Source organism: Octopus bimaculoides, chromosome 3 (genome assembly GCF_046866305.1).
Source record: "Octopus bimaculoides isolate indiv1 chromosome 3, ASM4686630v1, whole genome shotgun sequence".
Classification (NCBI taxonomy): Eukaryota; Metazoa; Mollusca; class Cephalopoda; order Octopoda; family Octopodidae; genus Octopus; species Octopus bimaculoides.
Genome location: NC_142930.1, coordinates 97,366,133 through 97,384,336, shown reverse-complemented (window position 1 = coordinate 97,384,336; position 18,204 = coordinate 97,366,133). Strand labels below are relative to the sequence as shown.

Here is an 18,204-nt window from a genome sequence, read left to right as displayed (position 1 = left end):
TAAGGTATTCCCATATACCGGCCTTATCTAACTTTTAATATATATATATATATATATATATATTAGTGAGTGAGCGAGTCTTGAATGGGTGAATGGGAAAGTGAGTATGTATAAAGGAAAGTGATTTACTAGTAAGCGCACCCGTGAAGTACTGCGCTCGTTGCTGCTGCCTGGTATCTTGTACAAGTTTCATTACATTGTGCCTGGAGAGGCAAAAACCTATGTAAGAGTCCGTAGGAGACATTTAAAGATCACACTTGTCAAATATTTGTCACACATAGTGTCGCTGATTCTACCTAAGAATCTTAATAAGAGTGTACGGAACTTCTCAGTCACTTATACGTTAATTTAAGGAGCGGGTTATTCAGTTGGACGAATAATGGAATCCTCATTCTCTGAAACGAAGATCGATTCTTATTAATCTCAAAGGCTTCTTCGTCTTTGTTGTCGAAGCAGCGTACACATGTGTCTGGCCTATTCGTGTCGGTTAATTTAAACCTCTTAAGATTGGCCGTGATTAATCACTAAACTTTTTGAAGTTTAGTTCTGAATCTATTCATCTATTATTCACTATGCATAAATATATTTCAATACGTTTCTCTTACGCTCCATAGGGATTAGATCGCTGCTGTTTGATACTTGAAACACAGCTATTTTATACACAACGAAACATTTCGTGGTGTTACTTTATATTCACGTAATTCATTCCTCAAATGTATAAAGAACCTGCGACTCTTTCGAGAGGAGTAGAAGTAGTACAACATACATTTTGTTATGGGCGTTGTCACTTCTCCTCTACTTAAGACGTTTGTAAGTGTTTTAACGCTCCTGAAGAGTGATTTACGTTACTACATACTATGCATCACAAAACGATTCGTCATGCATTCTGGCGATTGTGTTATATAATACTACAATAAACTCAATCAAACTGGTGTTGGGTTCCCGTCTCTTATAAATGAGTCACATATATATGCTTTGTGTGTTTGTGTGAGGGGGTGTGTGTGTATGTTGGTGTGGGAGATGCGTGTGTGTGTGTGTGTGTGTGTGTGTGTGTGTGTGTGTGTGTGTGTGTGTGTGTGTGTGCGTGTGTGTGTGCGTGTGCGTGTGTGTGTGTGTAGTAATGTAGTAACGATTTGCTGTGTATTTCACTGTAGTTTTTCTCTTCAGTCACTCTCTCGGGGTGACTGAAAAGAAAAACTATTGTACAGCTAGTAAATTATTTAGTTCTAAACGGCGTAGTTCTAAATCATACACTTTTGTACTTCTGGTAAAAGACTAGACTTCTAGTATGCTGATGACAATAACATTGTTACACTCAATGAAAATGTTCTTCAAACTTTTATTGATAAAATTTCATTAAGGTGGATCCGATTATGAGTTACAATAATTGTTACTGAAACTTTTCGTCTTCATCAGCTCTGCCTTGGTAAGCTTCTTGTGGATTTTAAAATAATCATATACGGTAAAACTTTGAGAATCGTATCTTCTTTCAAATATCTTGTAGCATGCAAAACAGAGATGCAAATCTTGATGACGAAATTTCATATAGAATTGAGAAGTTCTTTTTTGAAATCACAATTTTTACTCTGGACTCCAAAATACTAATAAAAATGATACTAAAATACTTATTTTCAAAACAAACATTTTGTCTGTTTTGTTGTATGGCTGTGAAACATGGACTCTTGTCCCTTAAGTGCGTTAACAAGGAATTTATAATAAACACAATTTATAGAAGAGGTATAACATTTACAGAAAAGAGAAAATAAGAGTGTGTGATGCTGATACTGTTTTGAGGAAGTGAGAACGTAAAAGCGCATAAAACTATTATATGAAGGGAAATGACTTGAAATGTGAGTCGAAACTAGATTGTAAAATTTCTTTTCTGTCTTATGGCACCCGTTTTTCAAACATTAATAATTTCATATACAATAATTTCAAAACAAGGGTACACGAACTTATTGACTAAATCGGTGACGCTCATGGTTAATTTGCTTGTGTATGTGCGTACATGTATGCGTTTTCCTTCCGTGATAATTAGCCCTAGAAGTGAATTAAAAATAGATTCAGTCAAGAATCGAAACAGGTGTTTAGACACTTCTCCACATAGCTCAAAAGTGCGACTTTTAGGTCAACAAGACAAGGCTTCTAGAATTTAAAACAAAATTGGAAAATATAATCAATTGAACAAAGAGAAAGGTCAACATTCTTAGGATATTTCAATGGAAATATCTCTTTTGAACTTTTGACATCGCCTCCAGTTGTGTAATAAAACACAAATTCCTTTTTTCTATTCATATGATGGGGAATTGACTTGTCGAAAGGAATTTCACATCCGTTAATTGATTGTTTTATGAACCCGAGCCGAAAATATTTCGGGCCGGCATTTATATATAAATATATATATACATAATGACACACATATATATATACATAATGATACATACATACACACATACGTACGTATATATGTGTATATGTGGGATGTGGATGTGTATATGTGTATATATATATATATATATATATATATATATATATATATATATATATATATATATATATGTATGTATATACGTATATATATATATGTATATATATATACATAATGTATGTATGTATATATATGCTGTTGCAAGAATGTTGTCCAAGCATAAATGATAAAAGAAGACATCTAAAATAGTATAGCATAATACACAACATAAATGTGCAGTTTTTAGTTTGCTTTTTGTAGAAAATTGAGATCAAATTTAGGTGTGTGGTTATTACATGATAGTTGACTGTAAAGTTTTCGGCACCCAATTTTTATTTCTTTTTAAAAAAGCACACAAATACTAATGTACTGAAGCATTTTCTTTATTTTTTAAGATTATTTTTCCATTATATATTAATTTATCATATATAAAATAAAATATTTGAAAGTAATATATTGAAAGATAATATATTCTTTACTTTAAGTAGTTGTGTGCGTGTGTGTGTGTGTGTGAGGACAAGGGCTGAAATTCTGGGAGTTTAATCGATTACTTCGATCTCAGTGCTCAACTGGTACGTATTTTATCGACCCCGAAGAATGAAAGGCCAAAGTCGACCTCGGCGGAATTTGAACTCAGACTGAAGAAATGCCGTATGTTATATATTGGTTTCAAATTTTGGCAGAATAAGGAGGGATTACTTTGATTACATCGACCCCCAGTGCTCAACAGGATGGAATACAAAGTTGACCTCGACGGAATTTGAACTCAGAACGTATTGAACGAATGAAATGCCACTAAGCATTTTTTTCGGCGTGCTAACGGTTTTGCCCGCTCTCCGCCTAACTGTATATTATATATTATAGGGATTTTAAAGATAATTTAGACCCAAAATCGAGATGTGCATTATGAAAATTATTTTGCAGCGTTCACTAATTCTTCATTATACATTGGTAAATTAAGAAACATATCTACATACTTGCATACGTACGTTAATTCATACATACGTACGTATTTACGTAGATCAATCTTCCCTCAGTTTAATGAGGATAATTTCAGTTGTTTGATTAATGAACTGACTACTCATTGTGTTGTGGAGGCACAATGGCCCAGTGGTTAGGGCAGCGGACTCGTGGTCATAGGGTCAAGGTTTCGATTCCCAGACCGGGCGTTGTGAGTGTTTATTGAGCGAAAACACCTAAAGCTCCACGAGGCTCCGGCAGGGGATGGTGGCGAACCCTGCTGTACTCTTTCTCTCACTCTTACTTCCTCTTTCTGTTGCGCCAGTAATTCAAAGGGTCAGCCTTGTCACACTGTGTCACGCTGAATATCCCCGAGAACTACGTTATGGGTACACGTGTTTGTGGAGTACTCAGCCACTTGCACGTTAATTTCACGAGCAGGCTGTTCCGTTGATCGGATCAACTGGAACCCTCGACATCGTAAGCGACGGAGTGCCAACAACTCATTGTGTTAGCATGTAAGCAACTGAGTATTCTATAGATATGCATATCCATTAGATAAATCTAAAAGCGTAATCAGCAGACGTAATTAGCAGGTAAATCCAAAGAAACAGCGTATGACAAGTGTAGCACCTTGAATATAAAATAGAGTCCATTTGACGGACTTGTACACCCTTTTTGCTTAATCAATTTTACTCGTAGTATTTGGTTCGTCCAGTGACTAAAGTATAAGTCAATGGATCGAAATCGAGATCTCCTGATTGCGAAGCGAACTTCTTAGCCATTCGGCTATGTTTGTGTACACATACATACATACATACATGTTGTTGTTGGCACTCCGTCGGTTACGACGTCGAGGGTTCCAGTTGATCCGATCAACAGAACAGCCTGCTCGTGAAATTAACGTGCAAATGGCTGAGCACTCCACAGACACGTGTACTCTTAAAGTAGTTCTCGGGGATATTCAGCGTGACACAGTGTGACAAGGCTGGCCCTTTGAAATACAGGTACAACAGAAAGAGGAAATAAGAGTGAGAGAAAGCTGTGGTAGAAGAGTACAGTAGGGTTCGCCACCATCCCCTGCCGGAGCCTCGTGGAGCTTTAGGTGTTTTCGCTCAATAAACACTCACAACGCCCGGTCTGGGAATCGAAACTGCGATCCTATGACCGCGAGTCCGCTGCCCTAACAACTGGGCCATTGCACCTCCATTTTTACATACATACATACATACATACATACATACATACATACATACACACATCAACTGCGCATATGCCATACTCGATTTAACTGATTGCTATTAGAACGTAAAAGATACACTTACATGGAAATCAGCTGTTCTATATATGTAAATATTTGGTCAATAATCAGTTCAATCTAGTACAATGGTTTCCAACATTTTCCCAGTGGTTCTCGAAAGTGGTTCCCAACCCTTTTACTTCAATGAGTTTTCCCACGGACCCCTTTTAATATGCTTATCCTTATCTATCTATCTATCTATATATATATATATATATATATATATATAAGAAGTTTTTAATTTAGTTCACACACCCCAGTACTAACTTTGCAGACCACCAGGGTTCGCAGACCCCAGATTGGCAACCACTGATCTAGTACAATAGCCACAGAAACCAGAACATTGTTATATTGTTTATGTTATTAATGCTATTCTGTCCATTGTTAACCCTGATTAAGCACACATATGATTAAGCGTATTCGCTATTAATCCTCCTCTGTTGTATTCAAATATAGTATATCTAAGACTATATTATCAAATACTGCTTCTTTTTTAATGCTACAAGATGTGGTTTAAGGCAAATCTGGCTGCTATTTCTACCAGGGAGCTCTACTACATAGCTGATAACTTACTCCATCACCCATTTTAATATTCCACCAGACCCTAAGGGCTTTTACCTGAGTTCACTCTATTGTAAACATCCGAGTCAGCTCTCCAATTTAAAGATAATTTCTTCCCTCCTTTCAACTAATTTCAGATCAGTAATGGATCATGAGCCGGCCTTCATCCTGACTAAAAGATAAAAAACATTATCGCTGACTAATTGTGCTAACAGAGACTAGAATGGTTGTGTGGTTAGGAAGCACGACTGGCAATCACGTGGTTTCGCGTTCAGTACCACTGCTCAGTACCCATGAGCAAGTTTTTTTCTGCTATAGTTCCGGGACTACCAATGTCTTTTGAGTGAACTTAGTTGACGGAAACTATGTGGAAGCCTGTCATATATATGTATGTGTGTGCGTGCGTGCGTTTGTATGCTTGTCCACACACACTCACTCACACACCGCTTGATAACCGGTGAAAGTTACAACTACCATTCTAATACAGTTTGTTATTTGTCGTATATATATATATATATATATAGTGATCGCATCGTCCTTTTTTCTGTCTGTCCATATATTGTTCAAGTAATCTAGTAACTGATGTTATTCAACGACGGTAGACGAAGTCAATAGTTTCCGAAACATTTAGATGTCTAGCGAGGTAATTTGGGGTAACTTTGAGGCCCATTGTTTCTGTTTGTTTAAGACAGACATAAACTCATAACATGAACTACATGTTGAATCATAATTTACTCTCAGTAATCAAATATCTAATATTAGCTAAAATGGCACTACCTGGGATCATGTGCATATATTACACGCGCGTGTGCACATACACACACACACACACACAAATACGTATACATACTTATATACATGTATACATACACGTAAACATATTTGTGTGTGTGTATGGATGCATGTGTGTGACTAAGTATGTATACACAGTAACGATAATGCGATGCTAGCATGTAGAATGTTGGTTTCATACATAAGAGAACAAATATAGTCAGTTGAATTGATCCAAGAATTGTCAGATATTTATTTTATCTACATCACATGGATGAGAAATAAAGTCGAGAAGAGTAGGAATAAAGTTCAGTGCTAAAGGAACGTGACTAAATACCACAAAGCAAACGTCATATGTATGTGGTAACATCAAAGAAATTCAAAGGCGAAATTGATGTATGTCGTAGAATGTTAAGTCGAAACGTTCATTCGTTTACCAGAGTCTAAGTGAAATTAAATGGACTCCAAATGAAATTGAAACTGGAGTAGATATTTGGCTCGATAAGCATATCTCATATATAGCACACTTGTCACTTTTTACTAAGACACTATGAATAAATATATTTGCAGAGGTAGGAAATGTTTCAGTGTCATTTATGCCTCTCTTGTTAACCCCAGCTCAAACATAGTAAGACTCAACTAAATACTACAAAGCTTTTTTCAGCACCTTATTAAGTGTGTGAATGGATGCATGTGTGTGACTATGCATGTATACACAGTAACGCTGTTAAGCTTCAATCGACGGTCTCTAGTATGAATAAAATTATTAAGGTATGCAGAAGGAATAATGGCGAAGCAATAAATATCATTCTAAGATGAATAATACCGTTTCAGAAATGATATACAGATACATTTGAGGGAACTTCATTCTAAGACCACTCCTCGCTGATGAATTGTAAGCTTCAGATTATTCACTACATCAATTCTACCAATTCATCCTAGGAAGGAAGTGAATCAGTGAGTTTTTATGTCGTCGTTGGATCTGCTGGAAGTAGTAGTGGAATCTCTCTTAAACTGGACTCTAATGCTTTTAAAATGATATAAAACATTGGATAATGTAATTTAGTATAAACAATCAATCGGTATGTACGCGATAAACAAGATCATAGATCTGCACCTTCAGGGCCATCCTAAGATAAACAACCACAGCTCATCCTAGATTGACATACCAGAATGTTTTCCACCAAATGTTATCAAAATGTTTCCTTTTCTAGACATACTATATCGGAAGCTATGAAAATTATACACAAATAAACATTTTGAAATTGTAGGAAGTGAAGGTTTTAATGATAAAATATTAACATTTCTTAAATTCATATAGTACTATCATAAATACAGTTATAATGTTTCTTTGTTTTTTTATGTTTATTTTTTGTTGTATCTTTTTTGCTTATAATTATTTCCAATGTAAGAACACGTCAGTTTATATATTATTATTGGCTACAACCAGCGAATAACTGCAATTCTGCGTGGTACCTATTTGCAGCTATTTACGCAGAGTCATAACTCAAGTAAATTTAGCGAGTATTACAGCTCGTAGGGAGTAAAGAGGTTAATAGTTTGTAAACTCATCCATTTGTTTCTCTTTTTAGTTGTATGCATTGAATTTCATATTCAACATGAACTTAGGAGCGTCGCTTCAATATTTCGAATTATTGAACGTATTTTAGCTAAGCCAACTTGGTAAAGCTCTTTATTTCTACTCTGTTATATTTAAACACTGCGTTCTACGACCACTATCTGAGCTAAGTTAAATGAATGTCTTATGGATAACTGAAGCACGAAACACTTGTTAATTATACGGTGTTGCCCACCACTGCCTTCAGCAATGATATGAATCCATTCAGGGTGAAGCTTTCCCCTGCATTTTGTTTGTTTAATTTTTATTAGAATATTACTTAATCAGAGGAGGAAGGACAGCGCCCTCTGAACTTTATCTGGGCCTCTAAAACTGGCGGGAGAAAAAAGATGAGGTTATCCTCAAACCGGAGATCTGTCCCGATTGCTTGCAACAGATTCGATTCCGTTAAAGGTATCCAAGGGTCAAGAGCGGGGCAACAGATTAAGTCTATCATCCGGAACGGTCCTTCTGACGAGCTTCCATTCATTTACCAAATTTCACTCACTTGGTCATGGTCGATTCGAGAAGACACTTAGCCATAATACAATGCAGTGGGATTGAACTCGAAAACTTGCAGCCCTTCGTACTTACGCTTTACGGTTCTTTGGACTGTGTCAGCAACAGTTAGGTTAAATCCCTTATTAATAGAACGCATTACTGTACTAAAAACAAGATTCGAAATATTGATATTTAGATCGGTAAGTCAAAACCTAATGAAAACATTTAGCTACCACGGCGATGGTGTTTGTATCAAGCCAACCATAAATTATTTATGTATGTAGTTCTTCATTAAAGTAATACTAATACAGTGGGGCATTTGCCATGCAATATGAAGACTTTTAACTTACGTAATGGTTCTGCCAAGAGGAACGTGTAGTTATCGATTTTCTCTTCCAGCTTGTTAAATTGATCCTTTAGCATTGGGGAGACATAATCTGCAAAAATAAATTCAAAGATTTGCTTCTGAAAATGGATAGATGGGTAGAGAGAGAGAGAGAGCGAGAGAGAGAGAGAGAGAGAGAGAGAGAGAGTAAGAGAGAGAGAAGAGGGAGGGAAAGGGGAGAGACACAGACAGTGAGAGACAGACAGGCAAATAGACAGACAGTCTTATACCTATAACATGACTGAAAATTTATCCGCACATACACACATACATAAGTGCATGTATCTATCACATCACATATACATAATCCCAACAGCTTGATTTAAACAAAAGATATTTGCTAATTTGTTAGCGACTGGTTTGAATTTTACATGCAATGTATATATTAATATATTATTTTGAACTTAAATATGTGAATACATACGTATAAGAAAGGGAAAAGGTGAAAAAACATTCACCGCGCAAGACTGACTTGTTACAGAGCGTGAGGGCCCGAAAAGGAATACCGTTCGGCATTTTGTTCGATGTTCCAACGATCCTGTAAATCCATCAACTAGAGCTCAAATTAATGCAGAAGTTTACTTTTCTGCAACAAAAACTATTTTATCTAAATAAAAAATACAGTCTCTGTGAACAAGGATCAACTTGCTAGTTAGTGCATGTATGGGGCCCGTGTGGCTTCAACTCATTTTCGACGACGAAAATGAAAATGTTAAAAAAAACTTCTAACGTTTGAATTAATAGTCTAATTTTAAAATACTTGGTGTCATTAACTTTCAAATAAAGAGGTGTAATCACACTTATGTCCATAATATACTGCGTTTAAAGTGTAAATATAAAACCATTTAAATGGGAACCCTCTATTTATATATATTATTTTTGCCAGTCTGGTGACTGTTACGATTTAGTCGAGACACTTAAATATACCATAAAAATGCACAAGTACATCAACTTATAAGGATTGATTATACTAACTGTGCTGACGGTTGATCTCTTTTCTTCTCACATTGTGATAACTGAAATAAAAGTGCGTGTTATTCCAGATGAAAACCGATTTAAAACTTGTCCACTTGAGAACGCAGTTCAAATAGGGAGAGAAGTATCATACAAAAATATCATAAACCTCACTAATCAAGTCAGAGAATTTGATAGACCACCCCCATTTTAACGTAGGACTTTCAAATGAAAAATCTGAGCGAAAACATCATACAGCTAGGTTCCAAATATATGATATTTACAAGACATTTCCATTTATATATAGTCAAGATCTTTCCTCATTATTTTCCCAATTATACAAGTTTAATCCATTTTCAATTAAATTGCCGAATGTAATTTGGTAGCTATGCGAGATTACTTCTATCAATATATCGGAAGGAGAACCTATAATTATAATACGTTGTTTAAAATTTACTTTACTTCAAATCAATATATTTTTTTGTTCTATTCCGGGCCTGGTCAAGTAGAACCAATTTCAACTTAGTACGTTATACTTTCTGCATTGCAGGACGTTTTATGTGAAAAGACTGTAAGTTTCTACATGGACAGGTTGTCTCAGTATTTTATGGAGTGATTCTCAAATTAGTGGTGGAGCTGTACCTGGCTTTGATGTTATAACTCTTGAAAAGTTTTGTGTATTTGTAGTTTATAGGCAAGTCTTTGTCAGTGAACGTTAAGAAATTTTTTCGAAGCTGGATGTAGCATTAAGTGAAAATGAAGGTTAAACCTTATATTACGTCATCGTCTTCTGGTTTGTTGTTGCTAGAGGTTGAGTATATATTTGAGTTTCTCTATGGAACAATCGGTAGCGGTAAGATGCAGCTTTATCAGCTATATTTTTACTACATTGGCAAGGATCCTTATGCATATAAGTCAATTTTCTTATTTGGATTTTTGTATGATTCACAGAGATTTGTGATTAAGTATAGAGTTACGTCTAAACAAAATCTACGGTAATGAGAGTAGTTGGTCAATTTCAACAAGAAAGCTCTGACGCTCTATATTATTTCCTTTCATAGTTTAGATAGAGCACATTGATTCATGTCTTTGGATATAGTCATAGTCTTTACATAATCCGAAATCTATACCGATGAATTCTTCGCTAAATTTAACGAGCAAATTGATGGTAGAGCTGTACCTGATTTGAAAAGTTTTGTATATTTGTAGAGATCCTTAGTTTTATCAAAATAATGATTGTTTTAGTAGAGTTCATAATCATTTTCGTGTTGGGTTCAAGCTTATTTTTGAAGAGGTCGGTATGTTTACGAAAATTAATATTTTTAAACCAATCTCCTACTAAAAACATATTTGATAGGACAGTTCCCTATTAAAACGTTGTTTTGGAACCAAGAGACTCAAAGAGAAAATCGTACACAGCTAATATATACTTCATCATATATAGTTATTTATGGATGAATTTTTGAAATTTTTTTGAGTTTCATCATTTTGAAAAGCCTGTTAAATGTGCTTTGAGGACATTTCAAACGAATTTTATAATTTTTTAATTTAGAAAGAAAACTTATGTGTCTGCAACACAGACTATAACAAGGGAGATGGAAGACTTGTGTAGCTACATTGAAGAGATGATTAGTGGTTGAGTTCAGAAGATATAAAATGTACTGCTATAGTCAAGCCATTAATAACAATTCGGTAAGAACTTAAATTTTCGACAGATTTGATTGCAACGCGAGATTGGGTTTTACGCTCTCGGTATGTTAGTAGCAGAAATAAAGGGGAGATAATTGCCAAATACTCCTTTGTATACTGTGAGAACACTAACATATAATAATACAGAACCATTTCAATGGTGTATGTGTAATTTAAATCCCTTAAGTGTAAATTTAGAATGAATAATGCCAAAGGACATGCAATATTATCCAACTGGATTCCATAATAATTTATTGCAAAAAATGTTTAAATTATTTTATAGTATTATTTGAAGTGAGAGTTATAAGTTTAATTAACAGTTATTATTCGAGAAAGGAAAAATTTAAGTGGGTGGAAGTTACATCATGATGCGGTTGATTATTATAAAATGGATTTAAATAATATAAAGCAAAAGAATGAAAAATCGAAAGAAATGTGCTATATCTTATGAGGTGTGTCTAATTAAACAGCGTGAATGAACAAGTATTATGAAGGGGTGTACTCGTTATTTTAAAATTACCATGAAAACACTGTAGTAGAGCAAAATAACATTGAAATGTATAAAGGAATACATTGGGGTTGATAATTTTCAAACTTGTAATTAAGCGAGTTGCTATAAGTTGCCACCTCTTAGTTGTTTTACAAATAAAGGGGTTTCATTTCAGAGGTTTCATAATGTAAACAAGTAATGTAGGCTTAAAACTTATAAGTAATCACCGCGCAATGACTAAAGAAAATAGTCTAAAAATCGACGCTGCTTAGTAAAATCATCACAGTAAAAGCACATGAAAGTTAGTTTACAAAAACAACTACGAAATAATTATAGTTCTTAAATTTGACGGAAAAAGGCAGGTTTGTGCGTCGGTGTAACGGTAACACACTTGGTCGAGTAAACAAACAGGTGTGGGCTCGTGTCCCACGCGTACGGAAAAACCAATTTTTTTTTTTCAGTCGAGAGCTTATATGCCCCATTATTTAGACTATTTTCTTTAGTCATTACGCGGTGATTGCTTATAGGCTTTCAGCTTATAAAATACTATTATATATATATATATATATATATATATATATATATATATATATATGTGTGTGTGTGTGTGTGTGTGTGTGTGTGTGTGTGTGTGTGTGTAAATATATAAAAACAAAAAGATAAAGAGACCAAAGGTAAGGTTGGAGAAGTATTTTATGGATAGAGTCTTACAGCTGTTTCTGGGAAGATCCCTATCCATAAAATACTTCTCCAACCTTACGTTTGCTCTCTTTATCTTTTTGTTTTTATATATTTACATATACACACGCTAATACACAACTTATAATACCCAATCCTGTTCATACAACGACTGGGGCAAACTAGTCGGTATACAGCACTTACTCGGTATTACCTGTATCCTCCTGGGTTTGGTTAAATCCAATACCCTCCTCAACCTTATATATATATATATATATATATATAAATATATATATATATATATATATATATATATATATATATATATATATATATATATATATATATATATATATATATATATATATATATATATATATATATATATATATAATATAATATAATATAATATAATATAATATAATATAAAATGGGACAAGAACGCAAAACATCCAAACAGTTAGGTGATACAAGAAAGGGACAACAAAACATCCAGATAGACGATACAAAGAAAACAAGGACAGGTCATTCGGAGTTTTCTTTCCTCAGTCGAGATCCAGATTGGAGCAATATCGAGAATAACCAGCCGAAATTGCAAAGATAATCTGGATCTCGACTAAAAAAAGAAAACTCCGAATTACAAATTTCTACATTTGTCATATCTACATTTCTGCATTGATTTCTTCATTTGAAATTCTCTGCTTACATATAAGTGTAATGTGTTCTTTAAACATTGTTCTTTCTTTTTATTTATAATTATGAAACTAGTTTTCTTTGTATCGTCTATCTGGATGTTTTGTTGACCCTTTCTTGTATCACCTAACTGTGTGGATGTCTTACGTTCTTGTCCTATTTTGTATTATTTACACACACACACACACACACACACACACACACACACACATATATATATATATATATATATATATATATATATATATATATATATATATATAAGCAATGTTAATTCTCTACATGAAGTATTAACAGTAACTGCACGATAAAGTGTAGTATATTGCCACTTAAGTGTGGCTGACCCCTAGGGGTGGATGTTACTGTTGCTTTTAGCCCCAGGAGGACATCTCCTCCAGCTGGCTTATCGACACACTACTGTGTCTTGTTTGCCAAGGGAAGTTATCCCTCTCACCATGATCTGTAGCACGAACGGACCCGGGTTTCAGGGTTATTTCCCTTCGTCGGCGTTCGATAGCCACTGATCCTTGGTGAGAGAGACAAAATCTTGGCAATCTTATATCTACTTTTCCAGTAAAATTCTTCATATATATATATATATATATATATATATATATATATAGCGGCGTACGTACACTTTGTCTCTTATACGTAAGTATACATTCTAAATCTGTACGAGTCTATTTCTGTCTCTCAGCCCCTTCACCCTTATTCGTTCATTCCACTCTTCGTTCTTCCGTTCCCCCTCGCTCACATTTCCTTGCCTTCTCTTCTTGCTCACTTTCCCTCCACTTTTCATTTCACTATGTCGCTATCATTTTTTCTCGCCCCTCCTTAATTATTTTGTCCTTCTGCCTCTACCGCTCTCTCTTCTCTTCCCACGTGACCGCCGTTCGGCCAAGCTTGATCTTTCTTTCTTGGTTGGCCGTTGTGCGTGCAACATTGATATTCCTCCCTGTGCCTGTGAAATCTTGTATCCCTGCCGTAAAGCTTTATTTCCACACACGCCAGCTTAATTTAATTCGTCCTTAGTCGAAAGAATCTGTTCTTATGTCCTGTTATTATTTTTATTGTATTTGTGTAACATTGTTCGGTTTTTTTTTTTGTCCTTGTTTTTGTATACATTCGCTGCTTTCTTCCAAGGAATCTAATGCTCTTAGCTTAGTGTTTCCTTGGGGCTGGCCAGATTGGAGCAATATCGAGAATAACCAGCCAAAATTACAAAGATAATCTGGATCTCGACTGAGGAAAGAAAACTCCGAATGACCTGTCCTTGTTTTCTTTGTATCGTCTATCTGGATAGTTTGTTGTCCCTTTCTCGTATCACCTAACTGTCTGGATGTTTTGCGTTTTTGTCCCATTTTGTATTATATATATATATAAATATATATATATATATATATATATATATATATATATATATATATATATATATATATATATATATATATATATAGCGGCGTACGTATACTTTGTCTCTTATATATATATATATATATATATATATATAATGAGAAAAGAGATTTATACATCCAGTTTTATTCTGCAGTCAATCAAGTCTTTCCATTTCTGCACCTACATATGTTTCTGTTGCAACTCGGTGCGCACAGCAAAATTTTGCGTGTTGATGTGCATTTTGGTGTTAATTGCCGCTTCTGCAGGGTGTTATTAACTGCATTTCAGATCCCATCTGAACTAAATACAAGTCCAAACAATATATTTATTATTTCTTCTCTATCGACAACATGCAGTCTCTAGAGAGACATTTAGATTTACTGATGTGAAGATCTTCTGAGGGTAGTAAAATAAACTAACTGGAGTTTTCTACACACTTGGAAGTTAGTCAGCATTATCAACAGGTAAAGGTGAATACGGTACTTGCTAGGATTGTGTGTGTGTGTGTGTGTGTGTGTGTATATATATATATATATATATATATATATATATATATACATATATACATATATACATACATGCATACATATAAATGCATATGTGTGTGTGTGTGTGTGTGTGTGTAAACTGTGCAAGCATACAGAATAGCTTTTTCTCAGTCACACATGCATACATAGATGCATACATGTGCACTCACACGCAGCTTATAGTAATGATATTCTTTACTGCGAGAAAGTATACCACATTTTGCATTAACTCCTTAAGGATAGAGGAACTCGGTTGTTGAAAATGCTTTTGCACATGATCAGAACATTATTATGGCAGTAAGACTGATATTTATTGACTTTACCATCTATGATGTTTGCTACTCTGATTCTCAGATTAGGCTGGGTTAGTGAAACCTAAAGTAAGTTATCAGAAGTTTAAACGAAGTGGAATGGTTTCCATGGGAATCGGATTAGAGGACTCATACAAAAACATGGTATGCTATCTAATCCAGTTTATTTTGTATTAACTCACTTGTACTATAGTAAGATAGAAACAAAATCATCTTACAAATTCTCCCTCTTTAACCAGCCGTTCCTTTAACTGTTCTATTGCTATCAACTTTAATTTTTCCTGATCATATCGAAGTACATCGTTTCTTAAATAGAATAAAAGTGTTCTTGTAGCCAATAACTTAAACAAATTTCTACATTTGTCATATCTACATTTTTGCATTGATTTCTTCATTTGAAATTCTCTGCTTACATTTAAGTGTAATGTGTTCTTTAAACATTGTTCTTTCTTTTTATTTATAATTATGAAACTAGTTTCTATTCTCATTGTATTCTTTTATTCAACGCTGTTGTCATATCTGCCACAGACACCTGTCCTTTTTCATTTTATCCAGCAAGTATTGACTTAAGCTAAAATTATTTTCTTTTCAAGTATGTTAGAAATTTAAATGAAAAGCTGTAAACAAGCTGAATGTATTAAATTAGTAGTGCGCTGCAGAGATTATATATTTTAGTCGCAATAAACAAAGGCAAGCATGAGTGTCAACGAATGAAGTTTTCGATCAGACAAGTCAGTGATCTTGTTTCAATTCTGAGATGGAGTAATAAATCTTCAAATTACTATCAATATCTGTTGTCTTAAAAAGTGAAGACATGTATCCAGAGTAATGTAGTATTGAATTTTTTGCACAAAAGTGCCCTTAAAAGGGGCAAGTATGTCGACGAACCAGAGAAGGAGCTTATCGGGATCCCCCGACCTGCTGGAAATAGAACCCAAATCTCTTTCAAATCACCTTCACTCCTTAGTGTCTTAAAAAGTGAAGAAAACATCTGTACAGATTAATTTAGTCGTGGGAACATTATATATTGAACAAAACGGGATGAAAGCAGCTTGAACTCATTTATCATATATCAATCGAGCTGATCTGTGGCCAAGCAGCTACAACAACAACAACAAAGATGCACAATGACACAATCTCAGTAATCTAATTTCCCCCTAAATCTGAAGAAATCTTCTATATAAGAAATAATTAGACACATAAATATGGACGAATTCCATACTGTAGAATTTAGATAATTATATTAGCTGTCAACTAGATTAATGACCTGCTCTCATTTCTCATTCGAAACCTTTTCACTTCACAACTATTAAAAAAGCTTGCCCATCACACAATATCATTTCTTCCTACAGACATTTAACACCGTGATTTTAAGATATAAAATCATTTTGACTCAGCTATACAAACACAAGTGAAGACAAGGAAACTAATTAATGTTTGTTTTATACACTATAACAACGAGCTTCTCCTTTTAATGTCATCAATTCAAACAAAATCTGTGTTTCACAATGCCTTGGTTCAACCTTAAAAGTAAATGTTATTTCAAGTATGTTTATTTGTTTAACTTGTAATACCAACTGTTTATTGATTTGCTTCATGTATTCGATAAAGTAGTTGACCTTATGCAGAGTTGATAGTTAATATATGCTTTAATAACAATAATGGAAGCCCAAAAATTACAAAACGTTTTTGTGCAAGAGAATATCTGGAATAATTCCCTGCTATTCGTCTTTTTTCTTTCAGTTTTACTTTCTAAGTTCAAATTCAGCCGAGGTTAACTTTGCCTTTTACCCTTTCGGGGTTGATGAAATAAGTACAAGCTGAGCACTGGGGTCGATGTAATTAACAAGTCCCTCCACCCAAATTTCAGGCGTTTGCCAACAGCAGAAAAAAGGATTATTATTATTATTATTATTATTATTATTATTATTATTATTATTATTATTATTGAGTGAGAGAGCAGCGCATGCCATCAAAGGGACACTGGGAAGTAATTATACGAAGCCCAATATACCCCATCATGACTATCCATCTGATAAGGGTACACCAGCTACATGCATCACATCCATATGTGCGCGACATGCGATCTTATATCAAGATAAACAGTGCATGACCTTGCAGGTGGGGCCGAGTAGTCCATCCTGCTCAAAAGGTCCCTGAATAAGGTCTGTTTAAAGATGATGAACCAACTAAAGAATTCCTCTCAACACATGGCTATTATGCTCTCTCACTACATTTGCTCGTGATCAGAGATGCACATATCGTCAGCCGCCAAGGGACATGCTCAACTGGTTAAGGTGAAACAACTGACAAGCAAATCTGTGGTTTTGAGCAGAATATTTACTGTAGCTCATCTGTTATAACAAAACAAAACAATATATATGATAATACTTCCAATCAATTAAGATGGATGAGAAGCCATGAGAGCCTCTGCCTGGTACTGCATCAGGGCATTTATTATTATTATTATTATTATTATTATTATTATTATTATTATTATTATTATTATTATTATTATTATTATTGTTGTTGTTGTTGTTGTTGTTCAGTAGTTTAATTTTTATAAAGTGCTTTCACTTCACTACCGAGCGCAGCTCTGTGCGCCTTGGGTATGTGCTGTGGATTGCTGTGGTGCTCTTATGTTTACTGTATTGAAAGTGTTTTGCGTAGGATGTGTGCAGTACCCAGTAGTGCAATTTTCTGTATGTTATATATATTTGTAAGTCCTGGTGTTTTTGTTATGTATTTGTCTGAATATTTTTTATTATACTTAAGGCACCTACTATGATAGGAATTATTTCTGTTTTTAGATTCCACATTCGAGTTATCTCTATTTCCAGGTCTTTGTATTTTGAAAGTTTTTCCATTTCTTTTAGAGAAACGTTGTCATCTGCTGGTATTGAT

General features: G+C 34.5%; 1 protein-coding gene across 2 annotated transcripts in view; it reads right to left on the bottom strand.

The window, feature by feature from the left end:
- LOC106868056 (fibrinogen-like protein 1) overlaps window positions 1-18,204 on the bottom strand; it is a 64,383-nt gene that overhangs the window by 8,763 nt on the left and 37,416 nt on the right. For both annotated transcript variants that reach the window (XM_014913166.3, XM_014913167.3), the window contains one exon: window positions 8,529-8,615. In XM_014913166.3, the coding sequence (XP_014768652.2) occupies window positions 8,529-8,615 (87 nt within the window). The remainder of the gene's footprint in view (window positions 1-8,528; window positions 8,616-18,204) is intronic.